We start from the raw sequence: 24,678 nt of genomic DNA, 5'->3' as shown, positions 1-24,678 counted from the left end.
TTATGAAGTTTGAGTTAAGTCCTTGCCCTGAGTGACTCAGAATTTGCTTAAATCTGCATAAAAACTGAATTTGAAAGAAAAAATGTAGGCTAAACAGAGCTTGCAGACATCAGATGAACCCTAACCCGTAACCACAGAGGAAGGGACTGGAAGGAGAGAGGTGTGTGTGTGTGTGTGTGTGTGTGTGTGTGCCAGCCAGGGTCAGGTTACTCAGCTGTGGAGGTCTCTTCTGCTCAAATCAGAGTGGTGATCACAATAAGCCTTAAGCTGTAAGTTCTGGCAAATTAGTTCACAAAGAGCCAGGCGGCCCAAACTGTTGCATATACCCTGACTCTGCGTGCAATGAACGCAAGAGAAATTACACAATTTCACCTGGTTAATATTGCCTGCTAACCTGGATTTCTTTTAGATAAATATGCAGGTTTAAAAATATATACTTGTGTATTGATTTTAAGAAAGGCATTGATGTTTATGGTTAAGTACACATTGGAGCAATGACAGTCATTGATTGATTGTTTTTTATAAGATAAGTTTAATGCTAGCTAGCAACTTACCTTAGCTTACTGCATTCGCTAACAGGCAGGCTCCTCGTGGAGTGCAATGTAATCAATGCAAGATTGGATCCCCCGAGCCGACAAGGTTAAAAATCTGTCGTTCTGCCCCGTTCCTAGGCCGTCATTGAAAATAAGAATGTGTTCTTAACTGACTTGCCTAGTTAAATAAAGATTAAATAAAGGTGTACATTATTWTTTTTTTTAAATCGGCAAATCGGCGCCCAAAAATACCGATTTCCGATTGTTATGAAAACTTGAAATCGGCCCCGATTTAATCGGCCATTCCGATTAATCGGTCGACCTCTAGTTTGGACTACCCTTGAGCTGTTATCTCTCGTCAGGATTTTGCCCTGTTAGCAGTGTTTGGGAAGCTACTCTGTAACTTGCTAGCTAACACCTCGAGACAAAATAGCCAATGCCTTGTTAGCACATGTTAGCTTAGGCTACATTTGTTGTTCAATAACAACAAATGTGGTTGCGGTGGGATCAATGATACACACATGTAAACTGATATGCTTGCCTCTTATCTTTCATTCAGCATGACTGGCTTGTCCACTTTGTGCAATTGTGTTCATATCTGTCTTTGGGAGAGAGGTAGTGAATCAGAGAAAAGGATGTCGTGATGAGTAATCACTCAGTCATGTCAGCCACTCAGGTGAGCATGGTGTCTCCACATACCATAGWGCGCTCTGTCACTCTGAATTCCCAGCATCTGTGTGTCTGTGGTTTAATGTTAACAACATGACACTACCCACCCAGGCATGTGGTAAAGCAGGAAGAGAATGCTCATGAAATGGTAGTTAAATAGAGTGCCTGGCAACCAGGTATTTGAGGAATAGCTGCTGTCTGTCTGTCTCCAGTAGCTATCAGCCAAGTTATGAGTTTGGCAAACAGCATGCAGCAAGTGTCACGTTCAGGGGATGGAAGGATGACCTCTGAACGGTCTTCCGATGTTGTCGTTCCATCCAGGAGAGCGAAGTGGTAGCTGGGAAATCCAACACCTGTGTTGGCATTCTTGGAGTATTTGAGTTAGGGGTGACACTGACAGTGTGAATGCCAGGCCATGTACGGTTTACGACCAACATGTTTGTCTTGTCAGAGAAAGCACTAGGCTAATAGATGCTGCTGACAGCCCTCCTTTATGCATGATGAATTCCACAGATGTGTGGAGGGTAGGGGTGGGGGGAAGACAGAGATACTTCTGTGAAGAGGCCTCTCTTGGCCATGTCATGTACAGTGGCAGATTCTCTTTGCTGTGACCATGACAATTGCTGCCGCTACACATTTCTAAATAGGTTGTTTCACTGCAGAACTGTGATTGTGATTGCTGTTCATCTTTCAAAAAGCAATAGACTGTATGTAAGAAAAAGGCTAACTTAAGTCATTGCCTTAAATGATCATCATTGTGGACTCGGAGCCTAAACAGAATATAACTTGCCCATAATTGGGTTATCAAATTTGATTTTGCAATTTGGGTGGGGGATTTTGGGGTAGTTTCCAGAAAAAATGCCTTATCACAAAATGTTTAAATTCCATTGTTATTTTCTCAGCCCAAAATGAGAAGGCAGAAATGGAAACTAATCTTGACAGGAAAACTACAGCGCGTTAGTTCCAAATAAGAACTTGGATCCCGACAGAAACCAGTGTTATTTATAGGCTCCCACTGCATTTACGGTGTTAAAGCAAACAGAAAAGGCCTCCGCCTCTCCACGATGGGCCTGGTATTTCACAAGACACCTCTAATGAACCCTTTCCGATGTGTTTGTTTGTACGACCCTTCTTTCACCCCTTACAGTGAATAGCCTCAACAGCACTGGAGGACAAATGTGTGTGTCCCTAATGTGAAATACAGAGTTGATGCATTTTAGACCCTGTGTGTGGCGTGACATGTGCATAATTATTTGAAAAAGTGTGTTTGTAACTAGGTCCAGAGACGTACAGTAACAGTTTCATCCAGGCATGTGTCCCAGCCCAGGCGACAGGTAGCCTAGTGGTTAGAGCATTGGACCAGTAACCGAAAGTGTGCTGGATCGAATCCCAGAGCTGACAAGATAAAAATATGTCATTCTGCACCTGAACAAGGCAGTTAACCCACTGTTCCCCGGTAGGCCGTCATTGTAAATAAGAATTTGTTCTTAACTGACTTGCCTAGTTAAATAAAAAATAATGAAAAAAGCTCCTGCCCCAGATATTGGGTACACACTGGTTGTTTCCACGTCATTTCAAATAAATGTCAAATAAATGACGTTCAACCAACATTGAATTGACGTCTGTGCCCAGTGGGTATGGTCTCCCTGGCCTGCCCTGGCTGGTGTCTCTCCGTCTCCCTCTCCCTCCCTGCTGCTCTTAGCAGTCTCCTGCCCACCTGCTGGGACCGCGGCAAGACTTCTGAAAGCACCATCCCCTACTCCCAGACTTCAAACATGTTTTACTTGGAGTCAGAAGAGAAAAATGTATTTCCTCAATAATAAGCCCCCAATTATCCCTAGCTCGTTTTAACTTCTGCTTTGCTTTCACTTTCCTGCCTTTGCTAGCCCAGTCTTATTTATTTAGTCTGAGGAAGTCTTTTTTTTTTTATTAATACATGTCAGCGCTAAAATGGTTGTCTTGAACAAACCAGCCTAATCTGTATTCTCCAGAATCTATTTGCACTTCCCACCATCATGTTGAGGTTTCTTCAGTGTATTCTGGATGTCGGTATGATGACTAATGGCTGACATTTATTTTTTATTAGACACTTCCTTTCACTAGCCTGATCTGTTGAGGTAAAGTATTTTCCCCCCCACACCTCTCTTTACGTACAACATACGTCTGATATGGTGTCTGTGGCCAACATCCAGCAGAGTAGGGAGGAAACGCAGAGATACGAGGTGAAAGCTTGGGTCCTGTGAGGTTACTGTCGGCTGATGCATAGGGTTTCCATTCCATCGCTGATTCATCATTCAGGACCGGAGGTGTTGCTCTCACATTGCAGCTTTTTATAAAGATATTACATTTTCTCTATACTCAGCCAAAGCATTAGTTGGCAAAATAACTTAGACCTTGCCGAACTAGAAAATACACAAGTTCTTGAGCTATTTTCAGATGGGAGAAGTGGGTCAACGGCATCACTGGGAATTACTGCCGCCTAGTCCGTTCGGTTGGATTGTAGCTGAAACTAAACAGCAGCTCACTATTTCAAACAAAATGTTGATAGAGGTTATACAGTGCCTTCAAAGTATTCACACTCCTTGACTTTTTCAAAATTTTGTTGTTACAGCCTGAATAAAAAATTGATTAAATTCAGATTTTGTGTCACTGGCCTACACACAATACCCCATAATGTCAAAGTGGAATAATGTTTTTAGAAATGTTTACAAGTTAATAAAAATTAAAAGCTTAATTGTCTTGAGTCAATAAGTATTCAACCCCTTTGTTATAGCAAGCCTAAATAAGTTCAGGAGTAAAAGTGCGATTAACAAGTCACATAATGTGTTGCATGGATAATAAAGAAAAACACTGTCAACCTTTGCCTTGATGTCAACTGAGTAGGTGTCAACTTTTGACTGGTTCTGTAGTTACTCCACAATACTAACCTAATAGACAATGTGAAAAGAAGGAATCCTGTACACAATAAAAGTATTCTAAAACATGCATCCTGTTTGCAACAAGGCACTAAAGTAATACTGCAAAAAATGTGGCAAAGAAGTTAACTTTATGTCCTGAATACAAAATGCTATGTTTGGGGCAAATCCAACACAACCCAACACATCACTGAGTACCACCCCTCATATTTTCAAGCATGGTAGTGGCTGCATCGTGCCATGGGTATGCTTTTCATCGGCATGGACTAGGTAGTTATTTAGGATAAAAATAAACTGAATCGAGCTAAGCACAAGCAAAGTCCTAGAGGAAAACCTGGTTCAGTCTGCTTTCCACCAGACACTTGGAGACACATGCACCTTTCACGAGGTCAATAACCTAAAACACAAGGCCAAATATACACTGGAGTTACTRATCAAGACGACATTGAATGTTCCTGAGTGGCCTAGTTAGTTTTTTCTTAAATCTGCTTGAAAATCTTTGGTAAGACTTTAAAATGYCTGTCTAGCAATGATCAATAACAAACTTGACAGAGCTTGAAGAATTTTTATAAAGAATAATGGGCAAATATTTTACCATCCAGGTGTGCAAAGCTCTTAGAGTATTACCCAGAAAGACTTCACCTGTAATTGCTGCCAAAAGTGATTCTAACATGTATTGACACAGGGGTGTAAAGACTTGTGTAAATTAGGTATTTAATTTTCAATAGATTTTCAAAAATTTCTAAAAACATGTTTTCACTTTGTCATTATGGGGTATTTTGTGTAGATGGGTAAGGGGAAAAAATAATATTTAATACATTTTGAATTAAGCCTGTAACACACATTCGGAATAAGTCAAGGGGTATGAATACTTTCTGAAGGCACTGTAGCTTGGATTGTAAGATTGTCAGGGATGTGTAGTTACTGCTGTGGCATCTGTTGGGAAATCAATGTGGGAAACGCCAGCCTGTCTGAGGGACATGCTGAAAGAAAGATTGAAATTACATTTCTGATTTTACACCTCACCTCTTTTCAAATTATGTTTCTTTCTTCCCTTCCTTTTTGGTACCAGCATTTCTTTGTAAAAGGATGTGGTTCTTCTGGTTTTCCTTTGGCCCATTAACATGCTCTGCTATCAGAGCGGCGTGTGGTGTAAGCGGTTTATCCTTGCCTTCTGCTGCATCACAGATGATGTGTGAAATAGACGCTCACTGAGAGCTGTTCACGTGCAATAAAGACTCAATCGTGCTGCCCAGACACACAGGCTGAACTGTTGCAAAGTATTCTGAGTTAACAACTAGCTAAAACTGTCCACTAACTTTACTGAACAAAAATATAAACACAACATGCAACAATTTCAAAGATTTTACTGAGTTACAGTTCATATAAGGAAATCAGTCAATTGAAATAAATGCATTAGTCCCTAATCTATGGATTTAACATGAATGAGCAGGGGCGTGGCCATGGGGAGCCAGGCCCAGCCAATCAGAATGAGTTTTCCCCACAAAATGGCTTTATTACAGACAGAAATACTCCTCAGTTTCATCAGCTGTCCAGATGGCTGGTCTCAGACGATCCCGCAGGTGAAGAAGCCGGATGTGGAGGTCCTTGGCTGGTGTGGTTACACGTGGTCTGCGGTTGTGAGGCCAGTTGGAAGTACTGACAAATTCTCTAAAATGACGTTGGAGGCGGCTTATGGTACAGAAATTAACATTCAATTCTCTGGCAACAGCTCTGGTGGACGTTCCTGCAGTCAGCATGCCAATTGCATGCTCCCTCAACCTGGGGCATTGTATTGTGTGACAAAACTACACATTTTAGAGTGGCCTTTAATTGTCCCCAGGACAAGGTGCACTTGTGTAATGATCATGCTGTTTAATCAATTTCTTGATATGCCACACCTGTCAGGTTTATGGATTATTTTGGCAAAGGAGAAATGTTCACTAACAGGGATGTTTTAATGCATATGGACATTCTTGGGATCTTTTATTTCAGCTCATGAAACATGATACCAACACTTTYCATGTAGCGTTCATATTTTTGTTCAGTATATGATGGCTAATGAGCCTATACTGCTGAAATTGTATTGATCTAATGGCAAGGATGTTCCCTTTGTCATAATACATTTTCTTATCCTCTAAAAATCTCCTTGTGAGTGATAGGACTACTTGTCAAGTCAGAGCTTTGTAAGCTTTTACTTATGATGTTTTTTTTGCTGTATGCAATATTATGGTAAAGCAATGTGTTTTGTTCTTTCCAGGAGAAATGCAACTTTAAATGGGCAGAGATAGAAACCACAATATTAAACAAATCTTTCATGGTCTGAGCAAAATTACTTGCTAAGACCTTAGACTTGAATATAAGACCATGTCATTAGAAATGTTCGAAATATTCCCTTTCATTTTCAGTGTTGCATCATTATTCCAGTCCCAGACCTGACAGGCACACTTGTCAGTCTTGCCTCAAGCTACTGGTCTTCTCGGATACCAAAATTGAGATTCAAACCGAATTGGATCCGCCCCAAAAAAAATTGTGGTGATTTTTAGGATGCTGAATCAGCTTTGGCCAGCGATGACTCATTCAAGGTTTTTTATTTATTTTTATTTTTACTATTTTCTACATTGTAGAATAATAGTGAAGACATCAAAACTATGAAATAACACATGGAATCATGTAGTAACCTAAAATAAATCCAAATATATTTTTGATTCTTCAAAGGAGCCACCCTTTGCCTTGATGACAGCTTGGCACGCTCTTGGCATTCTCTCAACCAGCTTCATGAGGTAGTCACCTGGAATGCTTTTCCAACACTCTTGGAGTTCCCACATATGCTGAGCACTTGTTGGCTGCTTTTCCTTCACTCTGCGGTCCAACTCCTCCCAATCTAAATTGGGTTGAGGTCGGGGGATTGTGGAGGCTAGGTCATCTGATGCAGCACTCCATCACTCTCCTTCTCAGTCAAATAGCCCTTACACAGCCTGGAGGTGTGTTTTGGGCCATTGTCCTGTTGAAAAACAAATTATAGTCCCACTAAGCCCAAACCAGATGGGATGGCGTATCGCTGCAGAATGCTGTGGTAGCCATGCTGATTAAGTGTGCCTTGAATTCAAAATAAATCACAGACAGTGTCACCAGCAAAGCACCATCACACCTCCTCCATGCTTCACGGTGGGAACCACACATACAGAGATAATCCGTTCACCTACTCTGCATCTCACAAAGACACAGCGGTTGGAACCAAAATTCTCAAATGTGGACTCATCAGACAAAAGGACAGATTTCCACCAGTCAAATGTCCATTACTCGTGTTTCGTGCCCCTAGCAGGTCTCTTCTCCTTATTGGTTTTCTTTTAGTAGTGGTTTCTTTGCAGCAATTAGACCATGAAGGCCTGATTCACGCAGTCTCCTCTGAACAGTTGATGTTGAGATGTGTCTGTTACTTGAACTCAGAAGTATTTATTTGGGCTGCAATCTGAGGTCCAGTTAATTACAGATTTCTGAGGTTGGTAACTCTAATGAATTTATCCTCTGCAGCAGAGGTAACTCTGGGTCTTCCTTTCCTGTGACGGTCCTCATGAGAGCCAGTTACATCATAGCGCTTGATGGTTTTTGCAACTGCACTTGAAGAAACTTTAAAATTTCTTGACTTTTTACAGGTTGACTGACCATGTCTTAAAGTAATGATGGACTGTCGTTTCTCTTTGCTTTTTGAGCTGTTCTTGCCCTAATATGGACTTGGTCTTTTACCAAATAGGGGTGGTATACAGAAGAWAGCCCTAACTTGTCACAACACAACCGATTGGCTCAAATGCATTAAGAAGGAAAGAAATTCCACAAATTAACTTTTAACAAGGCACACCTGTTAATTGAAATGCATTCCAGGTGACGACCTCATGATGCTGGTTTTTGAGAATGCCAAGAGTGTGCAAAGCTGTCATCAAATCAGTGGGTGGTTACTTTTAATAACACTTTTTTGGTTACTACATGATTCCATATGTGTTATTTAATAGTTTTGATGTCTTCACTATTATCCTACAATGTAGAAAATAGTAAAAAGAAAGAAAAACCCTTGAATGAGTAGGTGTGTCTGTCAATTTTTGACTGGTACTGTATATAAATACATATTGTTAGGCTATTTCTGTAACTCAATTCTAACTCATTATAATAGCCTAAAATGGTTAGTTCTAAATTAATAGTAGGTATAAAGCCTTTCCTGAAAATACTTAGCCAATACAGCCTGAGATTAGTTTGGGTTTAATAGAAAAGTAATRTGCGCACCACAGTCTGATGTGAATACAAGAGATGTAGCCTAGGATTATCGCCCGGATAGTTAATTAAAGATTCATCAGGAGACGTTGTCCTGATATTTCTTATACCTATCCATGCCTTACACAATCAATAAATCGGCAGCCTTTCAACATTAGGCTACAATATTTTCTGTCGATAAGCCTAGGCTATCAGTCTAACACACACGAGGAGATTAACTTGGTCCAAAATGTTCTTTATCAAAGACGACCATAAAGAATGTGTCGGTAATGCTGCATTATACTAGAACTTCATTATTTTGAATGAAGCCAGGCTGTGTCACATCTGGCGTGATTGGGAGTCCCATAGGGCGGCGCACAATTGGCCCAGCGTCGTCCGGCTTTGGCCAGGGTAGGCCGTCATTTTAAGTACGAATTTGTTCTTAACTGACTTGCCTAATTAAATAAAGGTTCAATGTAAAAAATAATGTAAAAGCCACAAAACCAGCGTATGAGTGAGTAATCTTTATGCTGACAAATATCAAACTTGACTAAAGTCATTCAACATTAGTTAACAAAATAGCATATGGGCCTACTAAATAAGCCAAGCCTCAACAAATAAGTAATATGTAAACTAGCACATTTTATAAATGAAACAAATACATTAAATAGCTCAGGTCTTCAAAATATGGGCCAAGAGCAGCACCAACCTTTTTCCCTTCTGTATCCACAATGTGCATGTGAGGCCCATACAGACGTTTTGCCTGATGATTTTTCCTCCCATACTCTTTCATTCAGTTTATTCTTCACATCAGCAAAGAACAATTACATTTTTCAGAAACTCACCTTATACAGCTTAGGATATCACTCTCTTCCGCTGCATCTTCTTCCTGTCCCGCAACAAGCTATACCCTGTTTCACAGAGTGTGCACTGCGCAGTGGCTCGTGTCCATAAAGAGAATATGCCGTTTTGTCACAATGATATTGTCACACATTTGGTTTGATGAAACCAATCATTTTAATAGAATAAAATATAAATGTGTGAAATTTGCATTCATGTTGTTTAGGAACTAAAGTCTTCAAATATTATTTTGGATTCTGTTGGCTTTTCACATACAGTATTTTCACACAGATCCGAGGTCCGTGGCCACCGAGCTGGATTCGACCTGGGATCAGAGGGTTAACTACAACATTTTGGATCCGACCCGGATACGACCAGGTCGAATCCGAAAGTTTGTATTTCTCGGGTATTCGGATTCGGATAGATCCGTGAAGACCTCATGCTTCTGTATTCTACACCCCCGAGCTCATTAAGTCAATGTGATTCAGTATAATCCACTGTAGGAGCTAGGACAGTGGCAGGTAGAGAAGTGTCAGTCTCTCTAATGGGGACTGGAGGCTGTACAGTACAGGTTGGAAACTCACTGAAAGGCATGCTGAGCTACTGTTTGGCAAATGGTGCATCTGGTCTCAATGCTTGGCCGGCAGTCCTCCCTCCGCTTAATTAAGCCCTATTGCCCTGGCAGTGCCCTGGCCCCCGCCATGCGCCAGGCGCCCTAGGGCCTGCCGCACCCCTAATCCCTATCTGTGTGGTCGCACTGCTTAATTGGACTGAGGACAAATGTGTTTATTTGACAGCAGATCTCAGCCTCACCTGGTCTTTCCTCCCAGCAGCACAGCACCTAAMTCCTTTTAGCCCCAGTAGGACTCCTGCTTTCCTTCTCCACTGCTCCATCCACCTCACCAGCTGTTGTTTTAGTTGTCATATTGTAGTACTGTTGAAATTGAGTTTGTTTTGACATTAGCTACTACCTTGAAAACCAGAGAGTTGTTTGGCTCACAGTACTGTAGATGCTGCTGTAGTGGATCCTAAAGAGACATAGACAAATGGCAAGAAGAGGATAGCAAATAAGGCAAAAAAAAGGATTTCCTTTAAAGAGGCAAAAGGCAATAAATGGGGTCCGTGAAGATGTCTTGTGCATCCGTGAGTAGCTTCAGCAGTCCTCTCCTTATACATAAAGAATGCAAGAAAGAGGGAGAGGAATTGTATTATTATCATTTGTCCTCTTAGTGGCAAGGCTTTGTGCAACGTGGAATTACAGCCTGTAGAATCTCTTTCAGACTTCAGCCTCATCAAGTTGATATTCCCTCAGGGAAATTAAGGATTAGCTCTTTCCTTTCAAAGTGGAATTCCCTCAGTCCGGTTGTTGGTCCTGAATCGCTCTAGCTATAAGAGGATGAAGTGAATTGTCAAGTGGCACTACCTCATGCCCTTGAGTACTGCCCTACTAAGATGCTCAGGGGAGGTGGTGAGCCTTACACTAAAGCCTTGTTCACACTGCAGGCCTTGATGCTCAATTTAGTGTTGTTTCTCAAAATACGTCTCAAAATACTGACTGTCCAAACAGCACGTTACAAGTGACTAAATCAGATTTGTGTGTGTTCAGACAGCAGTCATTTGCTGACACAGCTACTCTAGCTGTCATAGTGACGGTGGGTGTGTGCACAGTGGTGTAGACTGATTGGTGGTGGTGCTRATGTTTCCTATCACTCAGAAGTGATGTAGCAAGCTGAGGTGACAACAGTGCCTGCCGTGGACGTGTCCCAGTTGCTTTGAATGTTCAAAATCATAGTGTAAGAACACTTTTAAAGCCTTTTATTTGTAAACAATTAAAAACAAGCTAGTTAGCTTCCACGTCATGTTCTTGTCAAACTGTCAACAGAGTAGCTAGCAAGCAAGAAGATATGTCAAAAAACAGTCTATGGCCAGGAATCAGATTTGTATTTGACTGTATGTGGCTTGAAATATCCGATTCCTTTTGGCTGTTCAGACTGCGGGAAAAATAACCGATTTCAAATCGGATATGCAATTTTTTTTTATTTCAGTCATTTCAAACTGCCAATGTGAACAAAGCTTTAGAGGTGGCAGGAGAAAGGCCTCTTGTCGCCACGTTTTAGGCTAAATTTCACACTGCTTCCAGTCATTATTTGACAGCAGATCTCAGCCTCACCTGGTCTTTCCTCCCAGCAGCGCAGCACCTAGCCTATAGTATGCAATAGAGACAAACAGCCTTGCATGCTTGCAGTCAGACTTGCGTATGTAATCAAGCAGGCAGCACGACCAGAGCAGTTTTTTGATTTGGTTATGCATTATTTGAAGTAAATTGTTATATAAAATCTATTTCTAATCTGGGACAGCAACTAGCGAGCGGACGGTTTTTGTGTATGATGTGTTCAGTGGGCATGAAACTGGAAATGTGCACATCCAGTCAGTCCAGGGCAGTACTCTTCGCTACTTAGCAGAGGTATTGGAGGGATTTGCATTGGACCTCCTAGAGTGATTTCCTTCCCCTAGCAAAATACTATCCTTCACCATCATATCCTCCTCCTCACTCACTCTGCTAGTGTAGCTTCAGCCTGTACCACTGACAGAGCCGCTGGTATCCTTCTCAACTATGGCTGACTGTGAGATGCCTTTAGCAGGCAGGCCTATGGGTCCATACAGGCCTGTAATTGGGGTTGACTGTATGGGAATGACTGGACTAATACACACTGAGTGCACAAAACATTTCCATGAGATAGACTGACAAGGTGAATCCATTTGAAAGCTTTTATCCCTTATTGATGTAATTTGTTAAATCCACTTCAATCAGTGTAGATGAAGCGGAGGAGACTGGTTAAAGGATTTRTAGTCCTTGAGTCAATTGAGACATGGATTCTCTGTGCCATTCAGCTGGTGATTGGGCAAGACAAAAGATTCAAGTGCCTTTGAAAGAGGTATGGCAGTAGGTGCCAGGCGCTCCGGTTTGAGTGTGTCAAGAACTGCAACGCTGCTGGGTTTTTCACGCTCAACAGTTTCCCGTGTGTATCATGATTTATATATATWTTTTTTAATTTGACCTTTATTTAACCAGGTAGGCCAGTTGAGAACAAGTTCTCATTTACAACTGCGACCTGGCCAAGATAAAGCAAAGCAGTGCGACAAAAATCAACAACACAGAGTTACACATGGAATAAACAAAAGTACAGTCAATAACAATAGAAGAATCTATGTACAGTGTGCAAATGGAGTAAGGAGGTAAGGCAATAAATAGGCCGTAGTAGCAAAGTAATTACAATTTAGCAAATTAACACTGGAGTGATAGATGTGCAGATGATGTTGTGCAAGTAGAAATACTGGTGTGCAAAATAGCAAAAAAATGAATTAAAAACAATATGGGGGTGAGGTAGGTATTTGGATGGGCTATTTTATAGATGTGCTGTGTACAGCTGCAGTGATCGGTGATCTGCTCAGATAGCTGAGCAGCTAGTGAGGGCGATAAAGTTAGTGAGGGCGATATGTCTCCAACTTCAGCGATTAAAAAAAATATGTTATTATTATAKATTTTTTTGCAATTCGTTCCCGTCATTGGCAGCAGAGAACTGGAAGGAAAGGCGGCCAAAGCAGGTGTTGGCTTTGGGGATGACCAGTGAGATATACCTGCTGGAGCGCGTGCTACGGGTGGGTGTTATGGTGACCAATGAGCTGAGATAAGGCAGCGCTTTACCTAGCGAAGACTTATCGATGACCTGGAGCCAGTGGGTCTGGCGACGAATATGTAGCTAGGGCCAGCCGACGAAAGCATACAGGTCGCAGTGGTGGGTAGTATATGGGGCTTTGGTGACAAAACGGGTGGCACTGTGATAGACCGCATCCAATTTGCTGAGTAGAGTGTTGGAGGCTATTTTGTAAATGACATCGCCGAAGTCGAGGATCGGTAGGATAGTTTGTTTTACGAGGGTATGTTTGGCTTTGTTGCGAAATAGGAAGACATTTCTAGATTTAATTTTGGATTGGGATATGCTTAATATGAGTCTGGAAGGAGAGTTTACAGTCTAGCCAGACACCTATGTATTTGTAGTAGTCTACATATTCTAAGTCAGAATCGTCCAGAGTAGTGATGCTAGTTGGGCGGGAGGGTGCGGGCAGCGATCGGTTAAAGAGGACGCATTTAGTTTTACTAGCGTTTAAGAGCAGTTGGAGGCCACAGAAGGAGTGTTGTATAGCATTGAAGCTCGTTTGGAGGTTTGTTAACAGTGTCCAAAGAAGGGCCAGATGTATACAGAATGGTGTCGTCTGCGTAGAGGTGGATCAGAGAATCACCAGCAGCAAGAGCGACATCATTGATATATATACAGAGAAAAGAGTCGGCCCGAGAATTGAACCCTGTGGTACCCCCATAGAGACTGCCAGAGGTCCGGACAGCATGCCTTCTGATTTGACACACTGAACTCTGAGAAGTAGTTGGTGAACCAGGCGAGGCAGTCATTTGAGAAACCAAGGCTGTTGTGTCTGACGATAAGAATGCGGTGATTGACAGAGTCGAAAGCCTTGGTCGATGAAGATGCCTGCACAGTACTGCTTTTTGTTGATGGTGGTTATGTTATTGTTTTAGTACCTTGAGCGTGGCTGAGGTGCACCCGTGACCAGCTCTGAAACCGAATTGCACAGTGGAGAAGGTACGGTGGGATTCAGGTCAGTGATCTGTTTGTTAACTTGGCTTTCGAAGACTTTGGAAAGGCAAGGCAGGATGGATATAGGTCTGTAACAGTTTGGGTCTAGAGTGTCACCCCCTTTGAAGAGGGGGATGACCGCGGCAGCTTTCCAATCTTTAGGAATCTCGGACGATACTTAAGACAGGTTGAACAGACTAGTAATAGGGGTTGCAACAATGGCGGCGGATAATTTTAGAAAGAGAGGGTCCACCACCCAAAAGACATCCAACCGACTTGACACAACTGTGGGAAGCATTGGAGTCAACATGGGCCAGCATCCCTGTGAAACACTTTTGACACCTTGTAGAGTCCATGCCTCAACGAATTGAGGCTGTTATGAGAGAAAAATATGGTGCAACTCAATATTAGGAAGGTGTTCCTAATGTTTTGTACACTCAGTGTATGTGACACTATATAGGGAAGGATGAATTTTCCAGCATCTCTTCTTTGGCCTGAAGAGCCTTGGCCTGTATTGTTCTGAATGCTAGAATGCAGACACTTATTTAACGGGACTGCTCCGACTGGGTAATTGCAGGCTGCTCTCAGAGCTATTATGGGAGATTTATTTTAGGGGGCAAAAGCGGCCATTACAAAACAAGAGGGTTCTCATCAGAGCGATGCTCCTGTGGAGCTGTGCAGGGATGAAGGGAGCATTCTGTTGCCTGTGTCCTCTTACTGCCTTGTGCCCCCCTCTCCAATGACCATGGTGATGTCATCATGTTGTCACTATCATCACCCCAGCCATTAGACCTTTCTGAGATTGAACATGTCAGCATTGTTAAGTATGTAAGTGTGTGTATTGCGTGCCTGTCTTCAGTTTCTTTTTTGTTTTCAGCGTTGATGATATGGATTAATGTTACATCACGTGAACAACAATGTTCATCTTTTAATCTGGCACATTCCAGGGGTTTTATCATAGATAGATTACATGGTTGCATGGTGCAGCAGCAGCATCATACTCCCCACTGTTGGTAGAATCCCTCTCTTGGTTCCATTTCAGTGCTCTCATCTCCTTTTCATTTATCTTCACGAGATCCATCCCATCTCTCCTCTCTCTCAGACCTTTGTTTTTCCAGTGCTAGGCTGGATTTTCTTTTCAAATTATTTATTTAGGAAGCGCTCAGTGTGCAMTCAGATCCCATTGTTACTGTAGTCRTGCTGCTGGCATGGCATGCTATCCTCCCAGCGCCCAGGCTTCCTTTGCCTGTTTAATTACTCCCTCTCTCCATTTCTCTCTTTCTATCTGCTGATTAAAAGAAACAAACCATCACAGCTGACAGCTGAGTTCAGCCTTAAGTGTATGAGAGATCTAGGCCTATATATATCCTCCAGTCCAGACCCTTCAATTCAAGCAGTGGAGGATAGAATGAAGTGAGGGGTTGATAATTAAATGAATGCACAGGGGTGGATTTGGCGCATGTGCACTTTCTCAAAAACAATACATAGATTATTTCCAGACAATACCATTTTTCAATTGTAAAAAAAATTAAATAAAAAAAAAAGGCTTTTTTTTGGAAGAGCATACAGGCATGGCAGTAAACGATAGTTGCCCAGCAAAACTCCATATTTGGTGAATAATTWAACATATTTTGACATTATTACGCTTGAAAAGGTGTGTAATGGGAAAATGAATGGTAGTTAACTGGGTTAGAGAGGAGACTCGTCATATTCATTGTCTCCTCCTCTACCCAGATGCTGGTTCAATGCGACCCCCGAGCACTATAATTATGCGCATACCGAAATGAGGTGCTTTTTCACACATTTTGGATACTGTTACTTTTCGTAACTATGGACATCCCTGAACAGAGAGGTTTATATTATGATAAAGAGCAGTGTTGTCCAGACTCTTTGGACCCTATAAGGCAGAGTTCCCCAACTCGCGGCCCAGGGACTGAATTTGGCCGCTGGTGGTTTTATTTGGCCCTGCAAGTTTTCTGAGCAAAAATAAATAAAACATTAWTTTTTTTTGCATTTTCATTGTTGGACATAAAAGACTGTTAAAAACACCAGGAAATCAGTTCCAAGTGATTTTAATTTGGAAATCTGTTCCCAAGCATTCACACGCATAACCCTATAGGGCAGGGTTTCCCAACTCGAGGCTCACGGGCCGATTTTGGCCCATGTGTGGTTTTATTTAAATAAAACATACAGTACCAGTCAAATATTTGGACACACCTACTTATTCCAGGGTTTTCTTTATTTTTACTATTTTCTACAGTGTTCGTAGCTTCAATCCCGCAGCYCGCGCGTGCACACACTTTTCAGTATTATGTCTATCTCTGATAAGCTACCCAGGAAAGGGCTGAAAATAGCCCATATTAATATATCTAGCCTTAGAAATAAGCAATAACTTGCTCACATCAGATAACATTCATATATTAGCCATTTCTGAAACTCACTTAGATAATTAATTTGATGATACAGCAGTAGCAATYTAAGGAAAACAACATCCTATATGTAACAGTTTAGCTTGCGTCCCTCTCCTCGCCCCTACCTGGGCTCGAACCAGGGACTCTCTGCACACATCAACAACTGCCTCCCATGAAGCATCGCTCCACAAAAGCCGCGGCCCTTGCAGAGCAAGGGAAACAACTACTTCAAGGTCTCAGAGCGAGTGATGTCACTGATTGAAACACTATTAGCACGCACCCCGCTAACTAGCTAGCCATTTCACATCAGTTACATATAGAAGAGACAGACATGCTTATGGGGGAGGTGTTGCTGTATATATTTAGAGCCATATCCCTGTAATGCTTAGAGAAGATCTTATGTCAAGTGTTATTGAAGTGTTGTGTTTGCAGGTTCACTTGGCACATCTACAGCCTTTTCTTTTGGGGTGTTGATATAGGCCACCAAGTACGAACAGTCAGTATCTAAATGATATGTGTGAAATGCTTGATAGTGTATGTGATGTAAACAGAGAGGTCTAGTTTCTTGGGGACCTGAATATTGACTGGTTTTCATCAAGCTGTCCACTTAACAGGAAGCTTGTTACTGTAACCAGTGCCTGTAATCTGGTTCAGGTTATTAATCAACCTACCAGGGTGTTTACAAACCCTACAGGAACAAGATCATCCACATGTATCGATCACATTTTTTTACTAATACTGTAGAACTTTGTTCTAAAGCTGTATCCATACCCATTCGATGCAGTGATCCCAATATAGTGGCTATATCCAGGAAAGCCAAGGTTGGTTAGGTTGGACTTAGGTTCGAGTCATTAAAACTCTTTTTTCAACCACTCCACAATTTTCTTGTTAACAAACTATAGTTTTGGCAAGTCGGTTAGGACATCTACTTTGTGCATGACACAAGTAATTTTTCCAACAATTGATTACAGACAGATTATTTCACTTATAATTCACTGTATAACAATGGGTCAGAAGTTTACATACACTAAGTTGACTGTTTCTTTAAACAGCTTTAGAAGCTTCTGATAGGCTAATTGACATCATTTGAGTCAATTGGAGGTGTACCTGTGGATGTATTTCAAGGCCTACCTTCAAACGCAGTGCCTCTGCCTGACATCATGGGAAAATCAAAAGAAATCAGCCAAGACCTCAGAAAAAAATTGTAGACCTACACAAGTCTGGATCATCCTTGGGAGCAATTTCCAAACACCTGAAGGTACCATGTTCATCTGTACAAATGATAGTACGCAATTATAAACACCATGGGACCGCACAGCCATCATACATCTCAGGAAGGAGACGCGTTCTGTCTCCTAGAGATGAACGTACTTTGGTGCGAAAAGTGCAAATCAATCCCAGAACAACAGCAAAGGACCTTGTGAAGATGCTGAAGGAAAAAGGTACAAAAGTATCTGTATCCACAGTAAAACAAGTCCTATATCGACATAACCTGAAAGGCTGCTCAGCAAGGAAGAAGCCACTGCTCCAAAACCGCCATAATAAAGCCAAACTACGGTTTCCAACTGCACATGGGGACAAAGATCGTACTATTTGGAGAAATGTCCTCTGGTCTGATGAAACAAAAATATAATTGTTTGGTCATAATGACCATCGTTATGTTTGGAGGAAAAAGGGGGAGGCTTGCAAGCCGAAGAACACCATCCCAACCGTGAAGCACGGTGGTGGCAGCATCATGTTGTGGGGGGTGCTTTGCTGCAGGAGGGACTGATGCACTTCACAAAAATAGATGGCATCATGAGGAAGAACAATTATGTGGATATATTGAAGCAACATCTCAAGACATCAGTCAGGAAGTTAAAGCTTGGTRGCAAATGGGTCTTCCAAATGGACAATAACCCCAATCATACTTCCAYATTTGTGGCAAAATGGCTTAAGGACAACACAGTCAAGGTATTGGAGTGGCCATCACAAAGCCCATACCTCAATCCTATAGAAAGTTTGTGGGCAGAACTGAAAAAGTGTGTGTGAGGAAGGAGGCCAACAAACCTGACTCATATGCACCAGCTCTGTCAGGAGGAATGGGCCAAAATTCACCCAACTTATTGTGGGAAGCTTGTGGAAGGCTACCCGAAACATTTGACCKAAGTTAAAACAATTTAAAGGCAATCCTACCAAATACTAATTGAGTGTATGTAAACTTCTGACCAACTGGGAATGTGATGAAAGAAATAATACTCTTATTCTGACATTTCACATTCTTAAAATAAAGTGGTGATCCTAACTGACCTAAGACAGGGAATTTTTACTAGGATTAAATGTCAGGAATTGTGAAAAACTGAGTTTAAATGTATTTGTCTAAGGTGTATGTAAACTTCCGACTTCAACTGTAGTCATTGGCCCAGAATTTCCACATCAGTGCATCCCAACTAACTAAAACCAGTTAGAAGGTAGGCCTACTGTATGTAGAGATTATACTGGACCTATAGCCTATAGGCCTGTTTTTGTTATTTAAAAAATCTGGCTCGCAAATTGCTGTTGACAAACAAATCGGTCAGAAAACAAATCTGTGCGGCCATAATTATTGCCCACCCCTGTTCTATGTGGTGATGTAAAAAGCCTTTTTTTACTTGTGAAGGGCATTTCAAGTCTCTTCAGTTAGCCTTTTCATTCTGCTTAGTTCACCTAAAAGAGCTCCAAACAGCTCTACGTTCAGTTGCTATGATTTTGTTAAGTATACATGGGGGGGCAAAGACTGGCTTCTGCCTGGGGCCTCCAAATCACTAAGTGTACCACTGGTGACACCAACTTTACTGCCGTCCTGCTGTGTCTTAGTGCGGGTGTGTGTACATACCAACCCCATCCGTCCTCTGTTGCCTGGTGCTGCTGGCTTGGCCCATGCTTCCTCATTCCTTTCCCTCTCACTCAGTGCTGTGATTCAATTCCTCAGGGAACGCCTCTCACCTGGGTGTGAGCTGGCCTGGGCTGGGCTGTGAACCTGGGCTGGGCTAGGCTGTAAACCATGGTACACAACTTATAGTGCAGCATGACTGCCAATGACACTGAGGGGCTAGGACCTGACGTTTTGATCGGCAACATGTCACAACGTTTGCCTACTGAACTTGTCTCTCTGCTCACGCTAGCTTTAGGCTCTTCCCTCAGCTACATTATACTGTTATATGATCTAATATTCCCTCTCTCTCTCCCCCCACAGTATCTGGAGGGGTCCTAATGTGAACTGTGTGGACAGCACTGGATACACTCCTCTACACCATGCAGCCCTAAACGGACACAGGTAGATCTAGAGCGAGCTCTGCTCTGTTGTCATGGGAGTTAACTGACAAATGTGTGCCTGAGGTCAGCTAGTGGGAAATACCTTATTTGTGTGGTTAATATTGATATAGTACACTGTCAACAGCCTACATAATGTTCAACRCTTCTGACAGTGTCTGCCTGTCCATTCCACAGTGAAGTTGTGGAGTCACTGTTACGTAACGAGGCCTTGACCAACATCGCTGACAATAAGGGCTGCTACCCCCTGCACCTGGCCGCATGGAAGGGGGACCAGCGGATCGTCAGGCTGCTCATTCACCAAGGCCCCTCACACCCCAAACTCAACGAGCAGGTCTGACTTCCCCCCTGCTAAMTGTGGCTCCCTGTTTCTTCTCACTCCATCTGTTCCCCTTACACCTCCAGGAATCTGTCTTCCTCTGCTCACAGCAGCAGTGGTTTTTGATTTGATCTGTGTAACAGTGTGAAGGAAGGAACAGGTCAGGTGCAGTTAACACCCCATAACCCTTCACTATTTCCCCTGTTAACTAGAGTCYGTGAACTTTTTAGTGTTACACCCAGTTCCTGTCACATGCAGTATTAAAGATTGACATCTATCCTATACAACTCATCATTCATTTACAATGTTGACCTCACTATGCTCATTTCCATAGAATGTATTTTTAACTGGGTACACTGTGGSTCGTGTTCCTCGTCTCGCTCTGTCTGTGGTTTCCAAATACCATTTGCCGGTTTTGAGAATATATATATATATTTTTGAATACAAATGAAAGTAGGACAGGGCTTGTTCTTTCAGTGCAAGACYTACACATTAACTGCATTGCATCATGAGTTTGACTGCACTAATATTTGTCTTGAAGTGACTTGACACCAGCCAAGTGAATGTGTCATGTTTGAACTAATGGATTGTTCTGTTTGATATGTAATGTGTTAAGTCCAGGCATGGTGTGTAGAGACTGTCCACTGCGCAACCACCAGCAGCACCTTCAGTATTTACCCTGTCCTGTCTGTGATCTCGTGTTTAGTATCTTTACCATTTTGGCAGAAATGACCCATTATGAGGCAATTGAACAAATTCAATCATAGCCATAGAGCCAAGATCCTATTGATAAAGTACGACATCACTGTAGTACTTACCAGTAGTACTCCAGAGACATTTGAGTTTATTAGACTGTCACTGGAGTCATGTTATTGGAATAATCCTCTGATCCAATTGCCAGGTCATTTTGTGTCATTTCTCTCAGCCATCTCTATGCCTGTTCATGACATCTGTTTGTTCATTAACTCAACTTTGTTCATATTTCTGTTAATTTATTTTGACTCAGCCTTGCAACTGACTGTCATGCATTGCCTGTGTGTGAGTGAAAAACCATTGCTTCATTTTTCTTCCCTCCTAGAGCTCCTCTGTAGAGCACAAAGAGTTGAAACGCTGTGGGCCCTTTGACCTGCATATTAATGCCAAGGTGTGTACCCACCCAGCCAGCCAGACAGACAGACAGCTGCTCAGAAGGCTGCTGCCCTCTTCTCCTCCCTGCTTCCATTGTATCTCACACAACTAGTTGCACACACTTTCTTCACCATGCATGGTTTTGATGCTTGAGTTTGATGCATGGTTTTGGTGCTTGGGTTTGATGCATAGTTTTGATGCTTGGGTTTGATGCTTGCTTAGCTTGCACTGGCAGTCTGTTGTAGAGATAAGGGGACTTGCTTTGACCTTTTCTGGGTACATTTCTTGGGGTTCGTTCTAGATACTTTCACCTGGTAACTGAGAAGAATTGGAAAGGTGGATTTGCAATGTTATTAGTACTACTGCTGTTGTGTTCCATAGTCAGTTTTCCTGTTTATACAGTCACGTGATGTTGAAGGACTCTGATGTATGTCTCTTTGGGACCGTCCTCTCTCATTAGTTGTAAATATGAATAAGGCAACAGTAAACATGTCTTCCCCACGAATGATGCAGCCCCCTGTTGGGCCAATTGAGATTGTGTGTGACCACAGATTATCCATTATATTGACCAGATTGAAGTGGCTGCTGTAACAATTAAAAAMATATTCTTAAAAAATGGCATTTAGCCTGGGTACCAGTCTCTTTAACTAATCCACTCCGTGTACTCCATGTCAAGTCTTTGGCAATGACAAGGTGTGGCAAGGAGTGGAATGTTACCTAAAGATACTGTTACTCAGACTAGAAGGCAGTCTGGAGGAGGCAAGATCAGGTGGGACCATTCTAGCCAATGAGAGGGCAGATATGCTTGTGAACAACAGGCATAACTCTGATATAAAGTATTTTTTCTCAAAGTTGTCGGGATGTCACGTGTCCTACTTATATCCGTACACTTGTAACAACCTAAGCTCTGTGAAACTTCTATTCGATTAAATTAGCCACACGTAGCAAACAAGCCATTACATTTTTTGTTAACCAAATTTGACACTCATTGACCTCCATACAAAAATGGCTTGGTGGGCAAAAAATACTTTTTTTAAAACCGCCACCTGTTGGAGAAGACAGATTTTGGGCCCAGTTATCCCTCTCGCTTCACCTCTTCCTCTCTGGTGTGACACATTTCACTTAATTACTATAGCTCCCGCCTTGGGCCAATCAGTGTCATTTTGTAAAATGCTGGATCTCTATGGCAGTGTTCCCAACCCTGCGTCCCCAGTACCCCCAACAGTAACACTGCGCTGATGGCAGTGTTTTCCCAACCCTGGCCCCCCATACCCCAACAGTACACTACCTATGGCAGGGTTTCCCCAACCTGGTCCCCAGTACCCGCAAAGTAACTGCTATCTATGGCAGTCTGGTTTTCCACAACCCTGTCTCCCGCAGTACCTCCCAACAGTACCACTGCTCTATGGCAGTGTTTCCCAAACCGTGGTCCCCCGTCGAGCAGTGACCCCCAACCAGTACCACTGCCTATGGCAGGTTCCAGCCCTGGGGCCACCCAACATACACTGCTCTTGGCAGTGTTTCCCAACCCTGGTCCCCCCAGTACCCCCAACCAGTAACACTACTCTATGGCAGTGTTTCCCAACCCTGGCCCCAGTACCCCCACAGTACACTGCTCTATGGCAGTGTTTCCCAACCCCTGGTCCCCAGTACCCCCAACAGTACACTGCTCTATGGCAGTGTTCCCAACCCTGGTCCCCCAGTACCCCCAACAGTACACTGCTCTATGGCAGTGTTCCCAACCCTGGTCCCCCAGTACCCCCAACAGTTACACTGCTCTATGGCAGTGGTTTCCCAACCCTGGTCCCCCCAGTTACCCCCAACAGTTACACTGCTCTAGGCAGTTTTTCCCAACCCCTGGTCCCCCAGTACCCCCAAACAGTACAACTGCTCGTATAGCAGTGTTCCCACCCTGCGTCCCCCAAGTACCCCCAACAGTACACTACTCTATGGCAGTGTCTCCCAACCCTGTCCCCAGTACCCCAACAGTCCACTCTCTATGCAGGGTTCCCAACCCTGGTCCCCCAGTACCCCAAACAGTACACTAACTCTATGGCATGTTTCCCAACCTGGCCCCCAGTACCCCCAACAGTACACTGCTCTATGGCAGTGTTTCCCAACCCTGGTCCCCCAGTACCCCCAACAGTACACTACTCTATGGCAGAAACACTGCTCTATGGCAAGACACATTATTCACCCAAGTTTCGTAAAAATGGGGCCATTGCTGTCTGAGAGATCGCGTGTGACTAACGTATGAACAGATGGACGGAGACCAATCCACAGTCCCCTCCCCGATTTTATCGTGGAGGACAATTAGTCCCTTGGGGACAGAACARACATAGAATGGATGTGATTTCAGTGACATAGGTGTTACGTGTCAGTCATTTCTGACCTGTGTTTTTTCCTTGGTGTTTCTCTCTACATTTTACCTTGTTCTAGACGTGTATGTGCTCATGTTTGTCTAGGGTCATTACGTCCTACTGTATGTGTAGAAGCATCATTCACGCTTAGACAGTCAAGCTCAAGTCAGAGTCTTTCCCCCGGAGATTTTCAATTATTGAACTTCACCGTTAACACTTCATCTAGCTTACTGACAGAGGCAACGTTACCTTCACATCAAATTGAGGCTAACACCATCACTGGAGTGTTGAGAGTTCAAAGCTTGTGTTTTGAGGAAAGCATCTGGAAATCAAACTATTTTTAAAATGGTGTCACATTTCCTCAGTGCTAACTTAAGCCTCTTAGCTTTGGTTGCTTTAAAGCGACATGCAGCATGTGGTTACCAAACACTGAATCATCTTACATGTCCTCTAGTGCTGTATATTTATTGCTCCTCTTAATGCAAACGTTTAGGATGTGGTTTAGTTGACAGACTGACCAGTTGTCATCTGTGGGGGTTAGCTTCTCTGTTGCTTCTGGAATACAGCAGTATGGGGTCCAATACCTGGCCACAGCAGACCTAACAAACAAATCAGAAACATGGATGGATGCAGGCTGGATGGATGCTCTGGCAGTGATGGTGATGGCATCATGTGACTGTGGATCTCTCTTTGGGTCCCCCAAAATAGCCTTTGGGTTCCTAACATCTCAGTGTTGTTGTAACAACCAGAGAAATGTCTTCCAAGGAGAGGGTGCTTTTCTGTGTACCAGCCTCTTTGTATCAATGTCAGGCAGAGTGTGCTCTCTGCTCAGTGTGTGTGTGTTTCTCCCTCTCTCTGTTTTTCTGCTTTTGAGTCTGCACCACTGTGGAAGAGAGCAAGGGAGAGGTGGGATGTTGTCATGGTAACGGTGTCACGGCTGATTGGTCTTGCAGCAGCAATGACTGACCCAGTGGAACACGCAGCAGGAGAGAAGATAGGGGTGTGTGTCATGGAGTTAGCTAGCTAGAAATGGGAGGGGTGGTTGTGGGCATGGGTTTATGGAGGAGGAGGGGGCTTTAAGTGCAGGCTCTCCCCCTCAGGGAAGCACCTTTAGCTCAGCCTGGACACAGCTCAAACAGCCCCTCTCTCGCTGTCCTCCTGGCCTTAGTGCTGCCTAGCTGTAATGTTTATTAAGCGTTGCTGCAACGCTTTCCCAGTGTTACCATCTCCAATGGGCCTGCCACTTGATGATATTCCGATAGTGCCCCATTTTGATAACATTCTGATAGTGCCTCCAATTGATTTGATAACATTC

At 43.0% G+C, this 24,678-nt stretch overlaps 1 protein-coding gene across 7 annotated transcripts in view; it reads left to right on the top strand.

Annotated features, from left to right (window-relative positions):
- Positions 1-24,678, top strand: part of LOC111966582 (ankyrin repeat and SAM domain-containing protein 1A) — a 118,541-nt gene that overhangs the window by 11,680 nt on the left and 82,183 nt on the right. For 5 of the 7 annotated variants that reach the window (XM_070444536.1, XM_023991348.2, XM_023991345.2 and 2 more), the window contains exons 2-4: positions 19,480-19,560; positions 19,734-19,890; positions 20,954-21,019. In XM_070444536.1, coding sequence (XP_070300637.1) covers positions 19,480-19,560; positions 19,734-19,890; positions 20,954-21,019 — 304 coding nt within the window. The remainder of the gene's footprint in view (positions 1-19,479; positions 19,561-19,733; positions 19,891-20,953; positions 21,020-24,678) is intronic. The other 2 variants (XM_070444539.1, XM_070444537.1) reach the window with 1 other exon arrangement.

This window comes from Salvelinus sp. IW2-2015, linkage group LG7 (assembly GCF_002910315.2).
Source record: "Salvelinus sp. IW2-2015 linkage group LG7, ASM291031v2, whole genome shotgun sequence".
Classification (NCBI taxonomy): Eukaryota; Metazoa; Chordata; class Actinopteri; order Salmoniformes; family Salmonidae; genus Salvelinus; species Salvelinus sp. IW2-2015.
The sequence above is the reverse complement of the archived record's forward strand: the minus strand, read 5'-3'. Positions and strand labels throughout refer to the sequence as shown.